Genomic DNA, 22,500 nt, shown 5'->3' with positions numbered 1-22,500 from the left:
GTGTCTGTGTCAATAGCATGAGTGCTAGAAGAAAGTGACACTCTGTTGACTCATTTCATAATTTGTTGTCATCACTCCGCTGGTGTTCTTTTGTTGCGAGGGCCCCGGGGCCTCGATGAGAGCGCGTCCTTTGTCTACCCTACCAGTAGGACTCCCTCGCGCCTATGACAGGTGACTTTCGGTGGGACGAAAACGATGGAAAATAGAAAACAACTCAGGACGAAACAAATGTCTATTGTCCGTGTATTTAGGCTCACTGTATATATTAGCCTACACACAATTAGGCGCAGATGGATTTTTTTTTAACACAATTTCATGATTATTATTATTTCGCCATACAAATAAATTTGAGTCAGTATAGGCTACAGCATTATACACTGAAGGCGTACCAAGAGCGTAAACAACGAGAGATGTGTTGGAAAGGCTCAAGCATAAAAACATAAACAACATTTGAATATCTGGACGTCTCCAATAGCAACGGGAACCGTGGGTATCCTCCTGACAGCTCTCCCATACCAATGATTCAGCGGGGGCTCGGAGCGGCCACTGAGCAACCTGCCGTGGAGCGAGCTTACCTGTTTGGAGTCGAAGCTCGCTCTGATCCTTGTGTTGAGTACGTCGTGTGTGGTTTGACTGTAGTTGTCCATACGGTAAATTAACCGTAAAGGGACTGTATTTTCTTTACCAAGATACCCGCTTCCATCCCGCCGAGCCTTATAATCGGCGTCTTCTAAAATAAAGAAAAAAAGATTTCAGTATTTGCGCTATTTCTCTGATTCAAGTAGCTAATGCCCGTACCATCACATGTTGTCTGTATGTTACCACAATTGCAATTAAAACAACTGAATGAAGACAGTGTTGTGTTCCATAAATCCAAAGCAAATTTTATCTATTGCATTTTGTCGTTGCATGCATGTTTCAGGAACTGTTTACATCTACCTCCGCGCTGGTAGCCTAACACAAGGATGTGAAATAAGGGCATTCTAAGTATTAGGCATATCATTGCCTCTCGTCTTATCAATAAAGGTAACACACTGGCTGTATCTCAGATGAATTACCGTTTGGGTTGCTGGCATATACGATGTACATCGTTCCACAGAGGCACAAGAAGGAAATCCCCAATCGCGACATCGTCTCTGAATCTGCCCGACGAAGTCAAGAGATGCTTCCCAATAATTCCCCAAAAAGATTCACAATGCTTCGTTGCTAAAGTCGATAAAAGGGTGCACACACAGACGAACGCGCTGTGCTCGTCTCGTTACCGCAATCTCCCGTGTTGGTTGCCATTAGTGATGCGCTTCCAGCCTCTGCATTGAGACGCTGGTTGAACGGAACGGCGAGGCGAGTGCGTTTGAACGATTTCAACTCCTCACAGTCAGAGCCAGAGGATTGAGCAGGAGCCACCTCCTTAAAATACATCAATACCCAGCCGTCTCACTGCGGAGCGAGGCCATACATATATGCATGAGCGGCGGATACAGCGCGAGCCACAAGCAAGTGGGATGACGGGTAGTGTAGGCCGGAGCGCACGGAGGCTCTTGTATGTCTTCACTGCGGAAGATCAGCCACATTGAAAATCAACATTTTTTATGGTTTGCTTGCAAAGGTCATGACTGAATGATTAGCCCATGTGAAGTAGCCTAATCTATAGACCATGAATCTCCCACATATGCTAATAACAACTAGCCTATTGATAAAATAATTTGAGGATTATATGTATGGCTTTATCTAATAAAAATATATGGCCAACTGCCATAATTGGTGACATTGGTCTATGTTTACATTCTAGTACAAAGTGAAAGATGAGAGTATACAAAATGGCATAAGGGGAAGTGAGTTGACATCCATAAGTCACATAATGCCTATTGGAAAACACAGGTAGTCAACTCAGCAAGTAGCCATTTACAGAGGAAATAAAAAGTAGAAGTCCAAAATTTGTGAGAAAATTGCCTGGAGAAAGACCCATCTTTATTTTGGCCTTATGCACAGCGGCGAGGAAGTAAGAGAGGCAGAGAAATCCATAAGGGCTGGAACTGTATCTTCATGGGCACACATGACTATACGGAAAAGAACACAATGAACTCTGCAGATTTTAATTGTGGGTCATGATTGGATAATCCAGCATGTCATTAATTGAAAATGTATGTCCAGACCAATACAGCAATTTGGCTGAATACAAAATCAAGCTTCTGTTATTACCATCTTACTCCCCTGGTCAGAACTCCATAGAAACACCAGAGAATTCAAGTGAATGCATAAGCGAGGTAGGAATCTAGACGATTCTGAGATTCTGAAGAGGAATAGTCTCAAATTCCCTGTATTCTCCAATTTGAAAAGATGATGGTTTACTGGAAAAGGGCAAGGTTTTAAAGTACAGGGGTTCCAAAAATGGTAGAACATGTGTTTTTGATGAAAATTTCTTGAGATTACTCAGAATATTGCTTTTTTTCCAAGGTTGTATTTCCCTCATTGTTGTCAGTGTGAGACTGAATGAAAGATAATTTCATACCTCCTTTTTACTCAGCTGCCTGTACATCATAATATAAAGCCAAGTCGTCCTAGTTCTGAATGTTTGGCTTGATGAAAGTAAGTCGACTGACTCCATGCATATTAAGGTTAAGGGTTTCTTGTTAGAGCACAACATACAGAAAATCTGTCTGAAGTGGCACGCACATAAGTCCTGGCATGACAACACCAGTATTCCATTTCCTTTATAAAACATTTAGACTATTCGTGGCTCATTCTTCTCAATTAGTTCAGGTTCAGAGATTTCTGCAGTGGGTTTAATTAAACACTTCCACTGCTTTTACAACTCCTAAGCTTGAGTCCAGCGAGGATCACAACCAAACAACGTAGTCTTCCCTCCCTATATAAAACAAACTGAATGAATAAACACAGTGCTGGCTACAAACAAAATAATAAAACGGTCTGGTTGGTGACTCTCTTGCAACAGTAAGACAGCTTTGATAATGCCATTGTATTAATCATCGTCTTCATTTTCCGTGCATAGTGATTATCAAAACACAATGCAATTGTCTGCTATTCCGTTTCCACATTTTAAAAATTGGTTTGTACCAAAAACTGGGTTACAAGTCCATGACAGCCTGCTCATTTTTGTAACCCAAGTTAAAACACAAGGGAATCAAACACATCCAGGATTCACACTCCTCACGCACACATTTTACATGCATATTAAATCAAATGGGGATTAGCAGGGAATTGCCTTGACTCCAAGATGCCAAGCAAAGCAGTTCAGATTGACGCAGAGGGACACTTATTTCAGGAACTGATACTTTTTGAGCAATTAAGTCCGATCAATGCATTACTGCTGAATACACCACAATGTCTTGCATTAATCAAACTATCCATTCACTTCTGAATAAACATTCCTTTATTCATATCTACAATACATTGCCAATTTTCACACCCTCTCACAAACGAGCAGAGTGGTTGTAATAATGTACACTTTTGAACGTCCTCAAAACAGAACACAATGTTTTAAAAGAATTTGACCTCATTTAATGTGGAATTCATTTAGGAATACATATCCACGTATGTATAAACAAAATTAAAATGTGCACAAGCACAGACACCTTTAGTTAAGGCCGGTGAAATTTGCCTGTCGTTTAAAAAAAACTAGAATAAAAAAAGATTTTGGACCTACACAGGTCAAAATGTCTCTTCCATTAAAAATCTCTTGAAGTAGCTGCGGAACTGACCAAGTCTTCTACAGACCACTTCCTCCCACCAGCTCAACAGCACCCTGCATATTGTCCGTCCCTTCCTTATTCAGCAAATCCTGGAAAGTCCTCCTCCATGTCATCGCTCGCCTGGAAGAGTTGCCACAGGGCAGAGTCCTCAGACTCCTCCGTTCCGAGCGGCACAGGGGGTGGAGGCCTATCAGAGAGGGACCTGCCTCTCCTCCAGCTCCTTTCAGCCCGGATTCTCCTCCGCAGGGGGCCACAGGCTCCAGCGGTCCTATGCTCCGCGGCGTCCTGAAGTGCGTTTGGTGTGGGGTTTGGCACATCGGCAGAATTTTGAGTCTGTTCTGGCTTGCTGTCTACAGAGTCCACAGGCCTCTTTTTTGATCTGACTGGCAGCTGCTGCGGCAGCTGCTGTTGCTGCCGTTGCTGCCGTCTTGTGACAGCAGGTTTGAAAGTTCGACATGGCTGAAGCTCTGTGACCTTTACAGATTTCTCAGGTATCGACTCCTGCTGTGTAACGCCTACAGGTTTGACCAGCAATGATTCCTGTTGTGTGGTGCCTAGAGGTTTCTCCTCTGTGAAGTCCTGCTGTGTGTGGTCTTCACGGTCCCCCCGTGATGAGTCCTGCTTTTCGGTGGCTACAGGTTTCACCTGTATGACCTCCTGTTGTGAAATGTCCAAATGCATGATGTCTACAGGTTTGCCCTGTACAGAGTCCTGCCGAGTGACGAGGACAGTTTTGTGCCGTGCTGACTGACCTGGCGAGTCCTGCTCCAGCCCACCTGAGGTCACCATCTCCTCACACGGTGCAGCTTCAGTCCGAAGAGTGTCGGCGTGTTTCTCCTCACCTGTGTGAGAACCAAGTGGACTACGTCTCTTTCTGCGACACGTGCGTCTCAGATTCCTGCCCTTGACGCGCTGCTGCGGTCCAGAGGTCGTTTCCGTGGCAACGGCATCCTCCACTTTGTCCGAGTCTAAGATGGAGGAGTCGCCCAGAGCCCTCAACAGCGTGGGGCAGGACTCCCACATGAAGGAGCCCCGTTTGCTCCTGGAAGATTCCGGAACATCAAGAGCCTCCTCTGACGAGTCTCTGTTCTTTCCAGAGAGGGATTCCCTGCTTCGCTTTTGCTGTGACGAACATGATGCGCCCAAGCTCGGACTCCGCTGTGCTCGTCCTCCACGTCCTCCTTTATCGCTTCTTCCAGCTTCCTCGGTTCGGTCTCGACTGACGACCGACACACAAATGGGGGAGATGGGCACACTGCACTTCACCCTAAGGAAGAAAAATGAATGTCACGTTGTCTGACCGCAGCTCTTAATATTTCGTGTTTCCTGTGGCGAGGGGAGAGCGATCACCCCACGAACCCGGGGCTCCGGGGCAACAAATCTGCTGCAGGTTTAGAACCCCGAGACCCGGGTACCCGGGTTCAAGGCCGGGTGGGATGAGCGCTCCCTCACTCCGCGACATTTCCTAAGACATGTTTCATCTAATTACAAAGTCAACACATTTATGTTATTCACTTGGTTCAGTAAGAGGTCACAGCTAAAGATGGACACTAATTGAACAATTACGTTCGACCTTGATGTTGCAACTATGCACAGAACATTAAGCTTTATCTGTTTAATTATTCAAGTGACATGTTGCAATTAAGTATAAAGCAAAATAAACGCACTCTCGAATAAATCTTATTATTTTATTGACTTGAAAGCATGAACCAAGACGGACGCGTTTCGGCTAACAGCCGTCCTCAGCGTCTTGGGGAGGATAGGGCAGGTGTAACTAATAACAGGTACAGATAGGTTACGTCACCAAATTGGCAATTAGGCGCACAAGTCATAGCAAACATGAATATTCTGAATTTTATCAATAATGTGCCTAAATAGGACAATATGCAAGTCAACAATTATTATGTTGCAATTAAGTCCCAGAGGTGTTCTGTGTATGTGCTTGTGTCGTGAAGTTACCTCTGTGTTGGTCGCTCTTGTGCAAACGGCCAAGGTAACTGTGCCACGAGGGCGTCCAGCTTCTGGTAGTGATCTCCGGCCACAAACGACTGGTGCTGTTCTCCTTTCAGATGCTGAAAGGCCATATTCCAAATAGATTAGTAAGAAAGTAAAAGCATTTTATTTATATAGTGAATATTATTGAATTGGCCTTCATAACTGTCAGTACCGCGTAGTGCAAGTCAAAATTAAGAGACTGCACATTTTTCTGATGTCATCCTACGGTTGCGGAGTGATATTTGAATAAGTCGACTAGCGCTTAAATGATTACTCAAGTAACTCAAAGAATTCTAACTTTTGGTAGCCTACAGTCAATCATCCAGATGTAATGAAAAACATACACGGTGTAAATGTTGGATTATTTTTGCAAGATGAAATGAATCCGTTTTTATGCCTAGTTTCACTCCAAATGAGCAAAACTTGACCACAGTGCACAAGTATAACAGTTTATGATTGCTGCTGAGCTGGCCTTGCAGCAATGGGCAATTCAGGAGACAGTGTTGATGGCAAAGATTTATTTTTACCTTGGCATCAGGTAAATGCCAGTCAGGAGAAAAAAAAAAAGACCAAAAAAAGATTTTATATTAGCAGCAGATACTATCAGTTGCTCGCCGCAGACCATTCTACCTCAGCCATATTCTTACGAGAGAATTTAACTACTTGGCCTAAACCATTGAACAATTCAACAATCAATCACCTATATCATCCATACATCCACAATATATAACAAACTGTTATCCCAAAGCAATCATAGCACATTATTCCATTACACCATAAACACCAGAAAGCCCAAAACAGCTGGTGTAAGTTATAAGATGATGTGCTGCTTACCCCTTGGAGTTTGTCATATTTGACTCCACAGCATTCACAGTACCCTCCCTTCTTCTTCTCTCTCCTCTCACGCGCTCGATATTTGCTTTTTCCAGCAGGCTCTTTTCCCTCTGGCCTAAATTTGAACATCATCAAACACACAATAACGTAAACACACACACACAGACAAATAAACACATCTGTGTTAATTACATTGGACGTTTACTCAGAAATAAAGTAAGAAATAAATTGCACCATATGTTGAGTGCCGGCATGGCATAACAATAATGTCAAGCACAGTCAACTCACTTCCTGAGTACTTGTATCACCTATTGGTATTTGTACAATATCTCTAGTTTAAATGGGTTATCTTAATTGAATTTATAGAGTAGCATGCGAGTGTGTGAGTGTGTGTGTGTAGAGAGAGAATTTCCTCACCCATGTGTGGAGTTTCTCTTGTCCTCTATTTGGAAAGGGCTGGCAGGGGGAGCCGAGTTGTAGCTACACACAGGCATATGGGCCATGTGCAGATAGAGGGGTCTGTACCGCCTACAACAACCACAGTGCATTTCAGGACACACTACTTACAGTCATATATTCAAAGGACACTTGGGGCCACAAGAATCAATGCTACACAGCGAAGGGACTACAGATGAAAATGAGCTCTTTTGCTAACTCTGGCACATTTACATTTTGAGTGTAAACAAAGAATGTCAATTGATGTGCACTGTCCCTTTTAAATAAACAAACAAATAATAATAATGAATTCAAGGTTGATCCATTGTTTTCAGATTTGTGTATGCAAAGGTGTTTCTCCTAGTGCATAGAATCCAAAAAAGGTTAAGCAACAGATAAAGGGAGATGAGGAGAAATTCAAGGAAACTGCACCATAGAACCTGATGATGTTGACTCTGATGTTGATTCCCTTGATAATTCAAGGCATGTTCTAAACTATATAGGGATATGGGTAGGAATGGATGTATTCAAATTACATTTGCCTCAAATTCAGATTTATGAAGAAAATCATGGTACAATGTGCATGTATTGTTTGATAACAACAGCAATTGAAGAAATTAGTGTGATGTGATTCTTAGCAAAACGCTTGATGCGATTACCAGAGAGTGAACAAATGTGGCCTTTTGGACTCTTTATGAGAGTTTATCCGCCCAGTCATGACAGAGCACCAAACCTCATCTTCAGTTTCAAGAGAATGATTTATAGTCTAGATGCACTTACCTACTAGAGTCCTCCACTTTCACAAAAGGCTTACTGATTCTGCTAGCTGCAAAACATACGACACAAATGCCACACGTATCAGAACACATGGAGAGAAATAGCTATGACACGATAATATAAAAAGATATATGAAATAATCATATTTCTTTCTTAAATACACATAAAGAAAAAACTCACCACTGTGTTTCTGAGAAGTCCGTCCATAACATGCTGGCTTGGCCTAAATATTGACATTTGCATTAGCAGAGACACACATATTTTTACAAAATTAACTTAAAGCTGATCTATAAAAGAAAATAGACCTACTGTTTTCTTGTCATTAGGGATTGTCTTCTGCTCTGCAGAAATGGCAGGTTTCTTCTTTTCAATATAGGCGATCATGTCTGAGGGGGGACAAAATATTATGGCAACTTTCTATTACACTATTACAAGCAATTACATGATCATTGTAATGTTATTAGCCTCCTACCATGTTTATGCTAGGTAGTAGAGACTTACCTTCTATGTGGACGATTTTCACTCCCCATTCCAGCGCATTGGACAACATCTTGTTGATCTGAATGCGCTCCTTTTGAAACACCACACCAAGAAATAACACGTGAGTTATTAAATGACGACATGCTGCAGCACAAGCTGCTCTAGAACTTCATGAACATGAAGCATGCATGAGTTTCTCTTACCTGCTCCTTTATCACCTTCTCCACCAGCTTCTTCCCTCGACTGACCTGCACCTGATACAACAACAGGCATCTCAGTACCAACACTAGGCATATCAGTATCACACTGACACTACCTGAAAGGAATATCTCAAAATCTGCTAGCTGTACGAATACGGACACACACACATGTAGGAAAACTCATTGGATACAGTAATTGTTCCATTTTACACACGCTTTCAAAATGAGCCAAGTTTGGACAGATTTTCACATTACAAAACCAACAGGCATGGATTTGGTTCATCAATTCACACAGCACACTCATTTTCAATGTCACTAACATCAGCCCATAAACAGACACCTATGGAGTTGCGGCTATAACGAACGACCACACACATACAGCTGCATGACACAGCTGAAGCCCCGGCCCCGCACACTCACTGCGTCTGTGGGTCCCTGGGAGCTGCTCCTGTGTCCCTCCTTGCTGCTGCTGGGGCGAGGGGAGCTGAGCATCGACTCCGGGCTGGGGACTGGAGACTCCCGCACCAGTCGGTGCACATAGCGAGCCTCAGGTTTGCTGCTGACCAGATACCTAATGTCTTTGCTGAAGAACTTCTCAACCGTCTGTGTGTGTGTGTGTGTGTGTGTGTGTGTGTGTGTGTGTGTGTGTGTGTGTGTGTGTGTGTGTGTGAGAGAGAGAGAGAGAGAGAGAGAGAGAAAGAAAGAGAAAGAAAAAGAAAGAGAGAGAGGGAGAGATACAGCCTGCATTAAAGACAATGAATGTTTGTTGGGAAGGGGGGGGGGAATCTTTCCCCGAAACAACCTAGGGCCATTCTGAAATGCCAGGCTGCCTTTTTTCTAACGTATAGAAATGACTAAAATCTTGTCATTTTCAGAGAGCCCAAATATGACTAATCTTATCCCATCCCAGCACAATAAGGAATGAGTGCAAATGGCCTTGACACTTAACCTCCAAGGCAAAGAGAGGATTAGGGATCCTGAAAGGCCATTTTCATTTGCATTTCAAACTTGTGGCCATTCACACCATTCGCTGCAATTACTTTTTTTTCAGGGCATTCTAAATAGAGATCAAGAGAACAGTACTTCCAAACACTCACAAATACAATAACACAACTCATGTTATGAAACAAGATTTAAACATACCCCTCCAAGCGTTTGGATGTCATTTTCAAGTCTTGTGCTTCGTTTGTTCGAGGGTAAATCCAAGTAGAAAATCTTTCCAGTTAAAGATCTGATAGAAGAAGGCGTCCGTTTCTGATGTTTTTCTTTAGTTTTTTTAGGACCGTTGTCATCGAGCTTAGAATCTACAAAACAGCCATACAAATTTGCAAAATATATGAGAATATTTCTTCCTACACCTTTATGTTTAGTAAGATAGATATAAGTAGCAACATCATTACCTTGTGACTTAGACCTGGAAGACCTTGAAACAGTTCTTGGCTTCATTTCAAATAAGGTAAGTTAATGTTGCTGAGGTTAAAGCCCCATATTGAATATTAGAAATCCATATGGAGTAGATCGTAGCACCTGGAAATGTGTAGATATGAAAAGCACTTAAAAGAAACATACAAACACGCCAAGCCATAAAACAACAATACATACAACTAACGTCAGTTAAATGACAGACACAGTAACTTTACATTAGCCAGTCACAAACCTCAACCAACCTAACCTTACATAATAACGTTAAAGTATTGTTGGCACGAGCCTTTAAACGAGTGAAGAGTCAAGCAGCCTACTTACAAAAAAAATCAGAAGTAAATTATAACATGACTGCTGGAGCATGCGATGACAGACCGACTAGCATTGTCTGGCACACAGTTTCACAGAGTAGCCGTTTAAAACCAATCCTTTTAAAAACAACAGGAAGTAGCTAGGAAGCTGTTTCCTATAATCAAACTAGCAGCTAGCCACTGGCTAACGTTTGCTGGTTCGAAAAACGGGCTCTGGTAACGTACACGAGTAAAGAAACGATCTGCCCCGTAACGTTGACTTTGAATTACTTACAAGCTCCCCAAACAGCAGGACGTACATACATTCATATCCATTTAGACACCGCGTAACTTCTTTTGATACTGTTGGAATAACGTGACTTGCTCCCATTTCCTAGCTTGTTATTGACATAATGTTAACCTACTGCTCAAAGTTTTTTTTAGTCATTCCCGCGCTTTAAAAAATATTTCCCACAATGCGCCTGTTTTGATATTGAGGTTAGATTTGATTCGGCAGTTTCGACAAAATTGTTACGCTCTAAACATGAAATCTATTTGCACCCACGTTTCAGCTCAGCGAAATCATGTCTTGTACTCTGAATGATTGTAATATGATTATTTTCACATACAGAAATATTTAATGGTTGTGTATTAGTCGTGTTTGTATTGTGCACGTACCCTGTGCCCCTTAACTGGAATGTGAGGTTATGAAATTGATACCTGATTGTGTAAGTACGGGAAACTACCCCTATGGAAACTACTGCTTGCTGACATGCAGCATGCGATATGCAACATGATTATGTAGTTGAACCTCAAACGTGTAAGTCAGTGCTGTCACTCTGGATGGAACCTATACAGCCTCCGTTTAATGTTATTGGCACCATTTGTTGTCACGGCAGTACTTAACGAAATTCAGTTTACTCATGTGACATTATGTACGCTAGCTAGCTGTATCTAATTGGCAGCCTTATGGGATCCAGCAATCAGTGAGCAATTACCTTGGGTAACACTGGCTAACTTATCTGCTACAGAGGTCGGCCAAATGTGGACAACAAGCTAATGGGAACCTGAACATCCGGAACGAAGGAGTATTCTGGTAAGAATAACACTTTTTGATTTACATGTTTATTTTTCAGTTGTTGATATGAAGTTAATGAATGGTCATCTAAGAACCAGCATGAGTCTCGGAGGATGTCAGGAGTATATTAGGCTGTCCTAATATACGTCGGTTGCTGGATCAAAAGTTAAACTAGTCAGATTACTAGTCGATAACTTCATCATGAAATAGATCATAACACATGCGTAGCGATTCCTTTGACAATCAAGATAGTTTGTGCTTAAAATCTATTTTTGAAATAGGTCTGCATCAAGATGAGTTCCCAAAGTTCTCCAGAGCACTTGGATATCACGCCGGTCCAGCAGATGGTTGCCTCCTGCTCGGGTGCCATCCTCACATCGCTACTGGGTAAAGCGATTAGGCCCTCAACCTCTCAAATGTCAGCTACGCCATTGACTAAAACTGTAGACGCACGTCAACACCATTATACATTTAGAATAAACAGGACTGTAGCCAATAGATAACACCGTTGCCCTTTGTTTACATTTATTTCTATGCATGTTTCATGCAGTCACACCATTGGACGTTGTTAAGATCAGACTTCAAGCTCAGAAGACCCCTTTGCATAAAGGTAAACGCAGAAATATTGGTCAGTGCTGGCTCCTTTATTGATAATTTTCCATTAACCTGTATATGTAAACATTTGTCTTTACCTTTTGCACCTATAGGAAAATGTTTTGTATACTGCAACGGACTCATGGATCACTTATGCGTATGCGTGAATGGAAATGGAAAGGCTTGGTACAAAGCCCCAGGGCACTTCAGTGGAACCCTGGTAAGTGACAACTAAACAAGCAGTAGGCGGAGACACTGTGTCTCCTTGTGGTTGTGTTCAATAGGAGGTTGTTGTCAGTATATACGCAGAGTTCAGATGCAAAAGTCTTTATCTTTAGTGTCAGTGCCTTGTTCTGTGAGTGGTTTGAGGGCAATATCAGCCTGTTTAAAACAATATGGAGACACACTAACTTAGTCACAGACCACTTGGAGGTGCAAACAATATCACATTTCCTATGTGATTTCAAAGGTGATGCAGCGTTTGTTTGCACCTCCAAGCATGGCGCACCTAGTTACCTCCCCAAAATGCCCTCAAATGCCCACAATGTGCCTGTATGTTTCTGTGAAAGAATGCAACTAATGTTAGTTACACTTGATCTTGTGATTTGCAAGTTGTAACTTCTTTTTGTGATTTAAAGTGAAGGAAACTTAATTTAAACCTAATTCATCATCTGGCTGTACCAGATGTCAGCATAGTGTTGTGGATCTATGATGGATGTTGGTTTAATGAGCTATATGTCTTTCTGTGTCTCGTTTCTGCTTCAGGATGCATTCATAAAGATTATCCGTGGAGAAGGACTGAAGTCGTTATGGAGTGGGCTCCCACCAACACTGTAAGGAATGTTTTAGTGTTACCATGCATCCATCCTCCTCTGTCAAGCACACATCCTCTCACTTTCCTCACAATAGCACTATACATTTTTTGTTTGTTTGCTTGATCTGTGTTAATGCCTGCAGGCAGACTCATTGAGCAGGCATGTTCTCTGATAGTACCAAGTTGCGCATGCTAATTGGTGTGTGTGTGTGTGTGTGTGTGTGTGTGTGTGTGTGTGTGTGTGTGTGTGTGTGTGTGTGTGTGTGTGTGTGTGTGTGTGTGTGTGTGTGTGTGTGTGTGTGTGTGTGTGTGTGTGTGTGTGTGTGTGTGTGTGTGTGTGTGTGTGTGTTCGTTTGTGTTCCAGAGTCATGGCTGTGCCAGCAACAGTGATTTATTTCACTTGTTACGACCAGCTTTGTGCCACGATGAAGAGCAGAATGGGAGAGAGAGCTGATCTTGCACCACTGTTAGCTGGAGCCATTGCTCGGGGTAACATCTGAATTGTAGCGCATTTCATGACCTTGCATTTGCATTTCTCTATTCAAATGGCTCATGATCTGGAGAGTGGTCCACAGGTGGAATGGAGTGTACTGTATGTTAAGTTCCTAATAGCACCAATGAAATGCATGCAGTAAACGTGAGAACCGAATATTTGGTTATTGTCACCTGTAATACATTTTGGCGAAAGCAAGACATGATGAGAGAAAGTAAAAAAAAAAAAAAATAGTGACCCATTTTGTGTGCATACATTTGTGTTTAGACATTTCTATGGTGCAGCTCTATTTATTGCACAGTAGCTTATTGTGTAAGTTCTGTTCCATGTGTGATTGTGTGTTGCAGTGGGCTCTGCTACAGTGATAAGCCCACTGGAGTTGATCCGCACAAAACTGCAATCAGAAAGGCAGTCCTATCAGCAACTCCGTGCCGTGATTCGCTCTTCAGTGGTGAATGACGGATGGCTCTCCCTATGGAGGGGCTGGGGCCCCACAATCCTCAGAGATGTCCCATTCTCAGGTACTCCTCGCCGTATACTTTTATTCGGCATTGATTTACCAGAGCATGTTGGGACATATTTATGGTTTCATTGGCACTTTTTTGTGTATTGAAATAGTGGCAGTCAAGAAATCAATCTATTGGCAACATTTTTCAGTTAAACATGTAAGGTCTTCATGTATTGAAATAGTGGCAGTCAAGAAATCAATCTATTGCCAACATTTTTCAGTTACAACACATGAGACTCTTTGACCAATGAATATATGCACTGGTCAGTCATATCACAGTATTGCATGTACTATTGCATAGTATTGCATCATTAATATTTTGTAACTTTCCATGGTGCTACACCTGCACACTTGCTCTCTCCCCAGCCATGTACTGGTATAACTATGAGAAGATGAAGATATGGCTGTGTGAGTACCATGGCACCAGAGAGCCCACCTTCAGCATCACCTTCATCGCAGGAGCTCTGTCCGGATCGGTGAGTAACTTCTGTTCTAGGGATTGTGGGTATTGTAGTTCTTGGTCAGCATTTTGTAGTTCTAAGTCACTCTGTTAGCCTGCAAATCCAGACCCCAAATCTAGAAAGATGTAAGGTCTGGCTATAAGTAATGAAAAAGGCCCAAGCATGCATTCGAAAACTACAACAAGGTTTGCTGACTGATTCCAAACTTTGACATCGCAGCGCTGTCCTCATGTGTTAAGCTCACCTCTTGTCTGCCTATATCAGATACAGCGGTGTGATTGGTGCATTACTCGTCTCCAATGGGTAATGAGCATCATTATTGATTGTCAGAGTAACTCGCTGAGCAAATTCAAATTGTGCTCTCGCGAGAACTCTGTATTTCTAGGGTATCACTCCGTAGACTGGTTGTACTTAACCTGACAATTACATTTGTTTGGCCTAAAATATGATTATATGATATGAATATGATTAGTTCTTCACTGGTAGCATCCAAACAAATTTTATGGAGGACAGTTGGCGACAGTTTGTTGCTGCATATATTCTACAGGTGTAGCTTTGTATATTCTAGGTATATCTAGCTAGTTTAGCTAGATGGCAGTATAAATCTGAGGGACAGTTTGCCTTAAAGGTATACTATGCAACGTTTTTCAGTTAATCAATTCGTTCCATACTGTTATATATGATTAAATGAGTTATTACCGGTCGAACGGTGTTTTTTTTGGCCGCTCTAGTGGTCTGTAGCGGTAGAACCACACTTGCAACTTCAGGAGACCTCGGGCACGCACCCATGCTCTACTCCAGGAAGTGTCATGTAAAGTCTCATGAAAAGGCACGGCAGACTGACCGATTGAGGAGTTTTGTAAAATATACACGCTAAAGCTGTAGGGGAAGCTCTGCAGAGAAATATGCAAGCATAAAACGAGCGAAAATGAAAAGTGAAAGCGAAACCGGCGATGAAATCGCCAATCCTGCATAGTATACCTTTAAAAAGAGGAACTTGAAGCCTAATTCATGTGATTAAAAAAGCAACAAAAAAAGCACATGATCACTTATGTTGAAATGTAAACCCACATGCTGATATGAGCTCATTTCCCCATTCTCACTGTAGGAATGCTAGTCATGTATTTGTGTGTTTGTGGGTTTATCTTGACAGATTGCTTCCATCGCCACACTGCCTTTTGACGTGGTGAAGACTAGGAGACAGGTGGAGCTGGGGGAACTACAAGCTATGAACTGTAGGTGACCGGCACAGAGACAGACACACAGACAGAGGCACACACCGACAGACAGACACACAGACTGTTTCAGTTGCACTCTGTCTAAAGGCCATTGTGTTCCATTCTGAGGGGGTGGGCAAATATTTTTGTGTGTAGAATGGCATGGTGCCCATTGAAGCTAGGTGGACATATGCCCACCCAGATTTTAGTCTTTGAATATGACAGATTTAAGATAATTGTGTCATCATTTTTTTCCCCAATACTGCTCAAAAGTTTACATTTTACAGTGAACCAATAAGTTAGTCTGATCAATGACTATAGTCATTGGGCCTGATGTGTTGTTCTCTGTCTCAGTGTCTGCCAAGGCGAGGGGCTCTACACTGGAGGTGATGAGGAGGATAGTGGCTGAGAACGGGGCAGCTGGACTCTTTGCAGGTCAGCACTGTGCTCTTTAAGTTATGATGTTTTTTAGACTGCCAGTAAAGCTGCAGTTGGCAAGATGTTTTTGATCATATTCACTGAAACCGATAGTATCCTCCGACAGAACAATATACATCAGCTGGTTTTAGAAAAAAAAAAACCTGCGTTTCTACCTCCACCAAGGGCCTGTTATTTGTTTTGCAAAAATTCACGGCTCTTGGTCCTTCTGGTCCGATAAGCATAGGGCTGTATGATCATTGTGCACAAACTGGGATTGACAGTCAGATCTGCCAGTCACAAACAAGCACGATGGTAGTGAGGGAGGGGCATGAGTTTTATACATTAAAAATATTGGCCAAGTCCCCTAAATCTACCAGACCCTCCACCTGCAGCTTTAAGTTCCGCCTTTTAGGCTTTTTAAGGCAGCACATTGTACTTCATGCAAATTATTGTTTAAGCATGAAAATGTGATTACACAGTGTGTGTCCATATGCAAACACACATACTGCTATATTTGTGTGTATATTCTCTAAACACAAACCATATGTACATAATGTTCAGCTTGTACATTCCCCTTCAAATAGTGATGTGTCAGTTCAAGCCGCCAGCAGATGTCTCCATAGCACTCTGATAGTGGGTGTATTCCTTTGGTGTATTCCCATGATCAATACCTGGAATAACGTTCCTGTCCTCGTCTCCTCTCCTTCCAAGGGTTCATGCCCAGGCTAATCAAGGTGGCCCCGGCCTGTGCCATCATGATCAGCACGTACGAGTACGGCAAGGCCTTCTTCCGCAAGCACAACCAGGAGCAGAGAGGAGAGAGGACGCTGGTTGCTCTCCACACGAGCAGCTCCTAAAGGCCGGACCATGGTGACTCCGTGACGTGAGTGGCTCGTTTGTTTCAGAGCCACGTAGGGAAAACGAAGCAGAATTTGAAGTGCTTTTTTTACATTCCTCCCCAGAGGACGCAAAGGGACTGGGTCTTATGTGGGGCCTTTGGGCACTGTTCTCTTTGTAATGGCTCCAGAGAGAACCAGTTGCATTCGCGAGGAGGGATGTGCATATTCATGGTGTATTTCTATGAGAGAATTCAAAACAGTGGGCTTTCTGTTTTCTATAATGGACGTCAACGTTCAGAAACTGTGCCACTGACAACTACCCTAGTCATTTGAATTGGAGCGTTTAGAGAGACCGTGCATATGAGTTTTATTTTGTGATTTAATCACCCCACCGCCATCATTTAACCACAAGTGTGCAACAGTTTGTGCATATGGACCCAGACCAGTCATTCCTTGGACTGATGTTATAAATGCAGTGTCTTGAAGAGTAACCCCATCTAATGGTGAAAGGCTCTTACTGAGGTGGGACTGATCTAATTAGAGTGGTCTTGTTTGTTGAAACTGAAATGTGTACCTGCTCCACAAAACTAAGTGCATTGCTGTGATTCTGTGCTTGCTGGAGTGCCATACCTGAAATGTAAATTATACATTGAAGAGAAAAGAAAAAAGTGTAAATACTGAATAATGTCATCCCAGTAAATCAGTTTTTATTGTGGAGAGGCCGTAACTACCACGAAGCACTTTCAGTTACACTCCTTAACCATATGCACAATAAGGCAGAAGTGAACTACTTTTATTAACAGTGAACATGTCGATGATGCTGTGAAGTCAGAAGAAGAAATCTTCTCTCCCCGTCTAAGGTCTTTGGTATTTCCCAAATATTGGTATGTCTGCGTTATGATGAAGCTGGGATTGTGTCCGAAGCATGAACGCCGCTGTGAGCACGAGTGGTCAAACCAGAGCCATTAGATTATGTGTGCTGCCCCTTACCTATGCCAAATTGCTGTGCTTTGTCACAGTAATCATTATGATTCCATAAAGGTCTAATCAAACATCTTTAAGGTATACTATGCAGGTTCAGGTATTTTTGGCAGCAACTGAGTTGCAATATAGGCTATTTATATTTATTTTACTCTGCCGTTAGCTATGTATATATATATATATATATATATAGCTTACTTCTCACGGCTTGTTCTGCCTGTGCACAATGAAAATGCTTTTGTTGCGGGCATGAGGGATTAACAACAGGCAAAAACCATCTCCAAAGAGCTAGCTATAACTACTGACAAGGTCATGTTTGACGATTCTCGCGAGATGTCTTTCACTGTTCTTGAAATTGCATGGCTGGTTCTCTCGTTAGCGACTCACTACATCTATGGTGTATAGCTATGCTAGGTGAATTATTCCCCTATTCCCCTATAAGTTTGTTTACCATCAAATTGGCTTCTTAAAGGTTATATTATGGTGAAAATATTGCACAGTGTACCTTTAAGTGCTGTGGACACTGGCACTGAAATAAGTGTGGTGCACTCTGCCTTTGATATTCACCGACATTAAAATTGTTCTCAACCCCGCAAACCAGCTGTGCTTTGTCACAATGACCATTCTGACTTCTGATCAAAGATCTTTGAGTGTAGCGCTCTAAAATCGTTGGTTCTAGGTCTCAGAAAGCCTGAATGCCACCACACCACATTTTATACTCCTGTTCCCTTCTACCACCAATACCTCAGTCCACATAGTTAGGAAATAAATAATCCAGTCTCAGTATAAGGTTGAAGGATAGTCACTGAAAAGCTATAATCATATGCACATCGGTCATTAACACGATCATTGGTCGTCTGTCTGTCTTATATTCTGTTGTATTCTATTTGTTAGTACAGCAATAAAAAAAATAAAAAAAACACTTGCCAGTTTTTGTTAGTCTTGTCTTTGTAAAAAGTTGCATAGACATTTGGATACAGCAGCCAACAGGAAATCCTCTGTCTCAGTAATCTGAGTGAAGCAGATTAGATTTGAATTTGTTTTTAATTGTGCTTACAGAGAGAAGATAGGATTGGTAATTCTTTTCTTGCATGTAGTTGGCTTAGAATGGATTCGTAATTTGCACGCAGTTTGAATGTAATACAGAGAAAGCTGTATGTTAACCAAAGTCAAATGCGCTCTGTAATTTTGGAAGCACATTAGGCTCCTGTGAAGATATTACACAGTAAGCCGTCTACCCACACAGCCCGCTGAACGTGGAACAACTCAAACTAAACCACAAATCACATCAGGGAAACCAACAGCAGGCATTTCCAACGAGGGAGAAAATTTAACACAGGTTGTTTATTCAGTTTCAACCCCTCTGAACAAAGGTGGAGATGATACATTCAATGTCAGGAAAGAAAACAATCACAGTACATAATTAAAAAAAAATCCGAACACAAATAAGCGATAAAATGATGTGTTACAACTGAAGGAGCAGAGCAACTTCCCAACAAAAGAACACGCTTTGGCAGGAATCCGCAACACATGGATTCTAGAACACACAATTGTGAGTTATAAGACTTCCACAAACATGCCATGAGCTTCTTATGAAAGTCTTGACACCAACAGTAAAATGGCAGCATGCTCTGGTGTATCAGACAACATCAAATTGTTTCTGACTTGAAAACTGAATGAATGTCAGTCAACATAATTGTTTCTGATTTCACACTCAACATTTTAGGCTTATGACAATTACTCTGTGTCAAAATGATTTATGAAAATTTGTTGAAGTGGAGGATATAGCATTTCGGAACCAAACTCTTCAAGTATTTGTTCATAATAAAAGACCATTGTAGATGCAAGACCAGATCCTGATTATGTATTTACTGGGTGCCACTCTTGATGTTTAATGCTTGACGTTAACTTGTATGTTTGGGGGACATTACCATAAGTTAGGGTCAATTGGTACAACTAATTGTCATGATAGATCCTACATTCATATTTGGCTGAACGTTGTGGAGTATTACTGCATGTGTTTGTGATTATTTGACCGGTGTAGTCCTTTTGGAGCCAGACATACAATATCTCTACACTGAAGGTCTAAAAGTGCCATAGTTCGGTCACTCACAGAAACGGGTAGTCTTCATTAAAGACTAAGCATGGACGGATGGACAGGGAACTCTCTGACAACACCTACGAAATAAAATAAGCTGCATGGGTCAAACAGCTGTTTTTTAAAAACAAATACATTCACATTAAGTTCTCATCATTTGTAAACATTTCCTTTCAGTGAGTAAAATGATGAGTCATTTCTCTCTGACCCAGCCCAAGCTAGAAGGCCTCATAATGAAAAAAAAAAAAACAATGCTGAGACAAGCAATAATGAGAACAACACTCCGAGTGGAGAGCATTTCTGTCCAGTGCAACTCGCAGGATCTGTCCTTGAAAAAGCTTTTCTTTTCTTACAGACTATAAAAAAAAACACATGGATACTGCCTCTTTAAATAACACCGTGTCATTCTTCCTGCCTTGACACTGAGCTCTCTCCGCTACTGAGCTTAAACACTAAAGTCCTCACCTACCCCATGCAGATATATACAGCCAACATATTTAGTCCAACTTCAACATCCCACTGAAATAGCAACCCTCACATTCCTGCTTGGTCCAGTTTAATTTGTTCCATTGTTTGTTTGAAAAGCTGCTCTAATTGAATGTGAAAGTAAATGACAATCACTTCATACTAAGCCAATGAAAAGCCTTTTTGATTACACCAGTGTAGAGATCACTTAGCTGAATCAAACTTCAGTCAGTAAAGTAAACGTGAAGTAATGAGTGGAATATTGTTGTTGGATTGTCCTTCTCTGAGTGACATTAAAACTGAGCTCCCTATACTGTATGTCTCTCTCTCTCACACCCACCCCCCCCCCCCCCACACACACACACACACACACACACACACTCTCTCTCTCTCTCTCTCTCTCTCTCTCTCTGTGTCTTTCTCTCTCTCTCTCTCTTCCTCTCACTCTCTCTCTCTCTCTCTCTCTCTCTCTCATTATACTGAGGATGGATACAAGATAACTACAACAGGATTATTCCTAGCAGCTCTGGTTTTAAATGTAGCACAGCAGTTTACCTCAATCACAACTCTGACATCTCACAGTCTCATTTTGGAAATGAATACCAAATGAATAATCAGAGCAGGGCATGATATGATTAGAGTTCCTCGATATCTGAAATGATGAATTGTATTTCATAACATTACCGAAATACGTAACACGGTTAATGTTGAAACAGCTTTTGACCTCTGAAATGGACTGTCCTGTTATCAAACAGACGGAAACTAGATGTACTGCAGAGCGGTACAAAAAATGACCGCTGCCCAGTCCTGCACATTCTCACCGCAAAAATAAATCATGCTTGCTAATTTGTGTCCGGGTGAGAAACGGATCAAAATGAGAAACGTTTCCGGAATCAGTCTTGCCAATAATTCTCTGAATTAGTTGTTTAAAAATACAGACATTTTGCATCAGGTCATCCATAAAAAAGTATGAGATTACTTTGAAGTGCTCCACTTGTGACACCAGTAGGCCTAGGTAATTACAACTTTCGAGTGCTCAAACTGTAATTCATATCAGTACTGATTTTCTGGCTAGATTTACAGATAAATAAACAGATGGGCTGCCTGATTTGTATTTTGAGCCTGTCTCTGGTTCTGTAAGAAACGCGTCCATCTTTTTGTCATTTCCTCTAATCAGATGATTGGGAAACAGATTACATCATAACCAAATGACACCACTCGTGGTGTTGAGGAGTTGCCATGGAAACATGGCCTCAGTGGTGTCTAATATGATTTTGGTCTGATTAAAATGATGAATTCCCACAAACCAAAGGCCACACACACACACACACACACACACACACAGATCTACCTTGATCACTTTAAAATTGTACACTACTTAAAGCCGCATTACGCAGGGTTTTTGCAACCATTTTCCAAGTCATGTTTAGTAACTAGTTTTTAGTACATCTTGTAATTAATTTGAAATGTTAGGCTACTTGATCATATGGAAGAGATTAAAATATACAAGTTGTTCCTACTAGCAGTCAGAGGTACTGACAGTATCCTGGGTCATTCTTATCATTCTGGTCAGAAAGCAAGTATAGAAATAGCTTTTACTAGCCAATACTGAGAAATATCGTTCATTTAATTTAGGAAACTCTCCCAGTTGGGTTGTTGTTGCAAGGCAAGGCTTATAGTTAGCTTGACATATTTAGACAGAAACTCTGTGATGCCTCTATACAGGCCAACTTGGGTATGTGTGTGTATCTACTTGTGTATCTGTGTGTGTCCGTATCTCTCTCTCTCTCTCTCTCTGTGTGTGTGTGTGTGTGTGTGTGTCTGTGTGTGTAAGATATGACTACAGGATATGAGAAACAAAGGATGCCCTGTTTTGATAAAAAAATTGATATATGAAAAGGAAATATGATCTCTCTCTCTCTCTCTCTCTCTCTGAGAGTAAGGATCCTTATTTCTGTACACACTGTTCTCACTGGTCTATTGGATTGGCTTGAAACGGTTTAAAATTGTGGGATGGATATCATCAATCTTATTTCCTAAAGCGATTACATTACTTCACACACACACCTAATTTCTCTCTCTCTCTCTCTCTCGCGCCCTCTCTCTGTCTCTCTCTCTCTCTCTCTCTCTCTCTCTCTCGCCCTCTCTCTCTCTCTCTCTCCACAATGATTACAGCAGCAACAGTGGAAAACCAGGACACAACATACAGCAGAGGGGGATAAGTCACAAAGTTGTGTTCACCATCTTCACACTGACGTCAGTTAGTGATCTGTTTGTTCGCATCAGCAACCTAATGGTCTGGCTTCATCAGACTCTTGAGGAGGTGCTATTTTTAGTCTATCCAGTGGCACTACTAGTCGAAGCTAGTGTCTGGACAGAGTGCCTTGGA

At 41.8% G+C, this 22,500-nt stretch overlaps 4 protein-coding genes across 9 annotated transcripts in view; 1 reads left to right on the top strand and 3 right to left on the bottom strand.

Moving 5' to 3' along the window:
- adam22 (ADAM metallopeptidase domain 22) overlaps positions 1-1,329 on the bottom strand; it is a 69,421-nt gene extending 68,092 nt beyond the window's left edge. The window contains exons 1-2 of one of the 2 annotated variants that reach the window (XM_062539087.1): positions 1,059-1,329; positions 576-730 (exon numbers count right to left, since the gene is read on the bottom strand). In XM_062539087.1, the coding sequence (XP_062395071.1) occupies positions 576-730; positions 1,059-1,131 (228 nt within the window). In that variant the 5' untranslated portion in view covers positions 1,132-1,329. The remainder of the gene's footprint in view (positions 1-575; positions 731-1,058) is intronic. The other variant, XM_062539089.1, reaches the window with a different exon arrangement.
- A 2,081-nt stretch (positions 1,330-3,410) lies between these two features.
- Positions 3,411-10,559, bottom strand: dbf4 (DBF4-CDC7 kinase regulatory subunit). 3 transcript variants are annotated; one of them, XM_062539079.1, is made up of 13 exons: positions 10,439-10,559; positions 9,832-9,958; positions 9,575-9,735; positions 8,852-9,034; positions 8,435-8,485; positions 8,253-8,322; positions 8,061-8,137; positions 7,932-7,974; positions 7,755-7,800; positions 6,957-7,067; positions 6,540-6,654; positions 5,670-5,782; positions 3,411-4,977 (listed from the first exon to the last, which is right to left on the bottom strand). In XM_062539079.1, exons 2-13 carry the CDS (start codon positions 9,875-9,877, stop codon positions 3,786-3,788), a joined length of 2,208 nt encoding a protein of 735 aa, XP_062395063.1. In that variant the 5' UTR covers positions 9,878-9,958; positions 10,439-10,559; the 3' UTR covers positions 3,411-3,785. The 3 variants fall into 3 exon arrangements, with proteins under 3 accessions (XP_062395063.1, XP_062395065.1, XP_062395064.1); XM_062539081.1 differs by having other exon boundaries at positions 10,468-10,559; XM_062539080.1 differs by lacking the exon at positions 10,439-10,559 and adding an exon at positions 10,175-10,252.
- Positions 10,560-10,734: 175 nt separating this feature from the next.
- Positions 10,735-18,489, top strand: slc25a40 (solute carrier family 25 member 40). Of its 3 annotated transcripts, none has more exons than XM_062539086.1 (12): positions 10,735-10,871; positions 11,175-11,239; positions 11,503-11,608; positions 11,772-11,831; positions 11,929-12,035; positions 12,581-12,648; positions 12,994-13,118; positions 13,470-13,643; positions 13,997-14,106; positions 15,245-15,326; positions 15,663-15,743; positions 16,440-18,489. In XM_062539086.1, the coding sequence occupies exons 3-12, from the start codon at positions 11,515-11,517 to the stop codon at positions 16,583-16,585; spliced, it is 1,047 nt and encodes a 348-aa protein (XP_062395070.1). In that variant the 5' UTR covers positions 10,735-10,871; positions 11,175-11,239; positions 11,503-11,514; the 3' UTR covers positions 16,586-18,489. The 3 variants fall into 3 exon arrangements, with proteins under 3 accessions (XP_062395070.1, XP_062395069.1, XP_062395068.1); XM_062539085.1 differs by lacking the exon at positions 10,735-10,871 and adding an exon at positions 10,879-10,963; XM_062539084.1 differs by lacking the exon at positions 10,735-10,871 and having other exon boundaries at positions 10,885-11,239.
- Positions 18,490-18,873: 384 nt separating this feature from the next.
- rundc3b (RUN domain containing 3b) overlaps positions 18,874-22,500 on the bottom strand; it is a 20,420-nt gene continuing 16,793 nt past the window's right edge. The window contains exon 11 of the mRNA XM_062539082.1: positions 18,874-22,500. This exon is cut by the window's right edge and continues 375 nt beyond it. The gene's annotated coding sequence lies outside the window, so the exon portion shown is untranslated.

This window comes from Sardina pilchardus, chromosome 6, assembly GCF_963854185.1.
Source record: "Sardina pilchardus chromosome 6, fSarPil1.1, whole genome shotgun sequence".
Classification (NCBI taxonomy): Eukaryota; Metazoa; Chordata; class Actinopteri; order Clupeiformes; family Clupeidae; genus Sardina; species Sardina pilchardus.
This window is presented reverse-complemented; position numbering and strand designations above follow the sequence as displayed.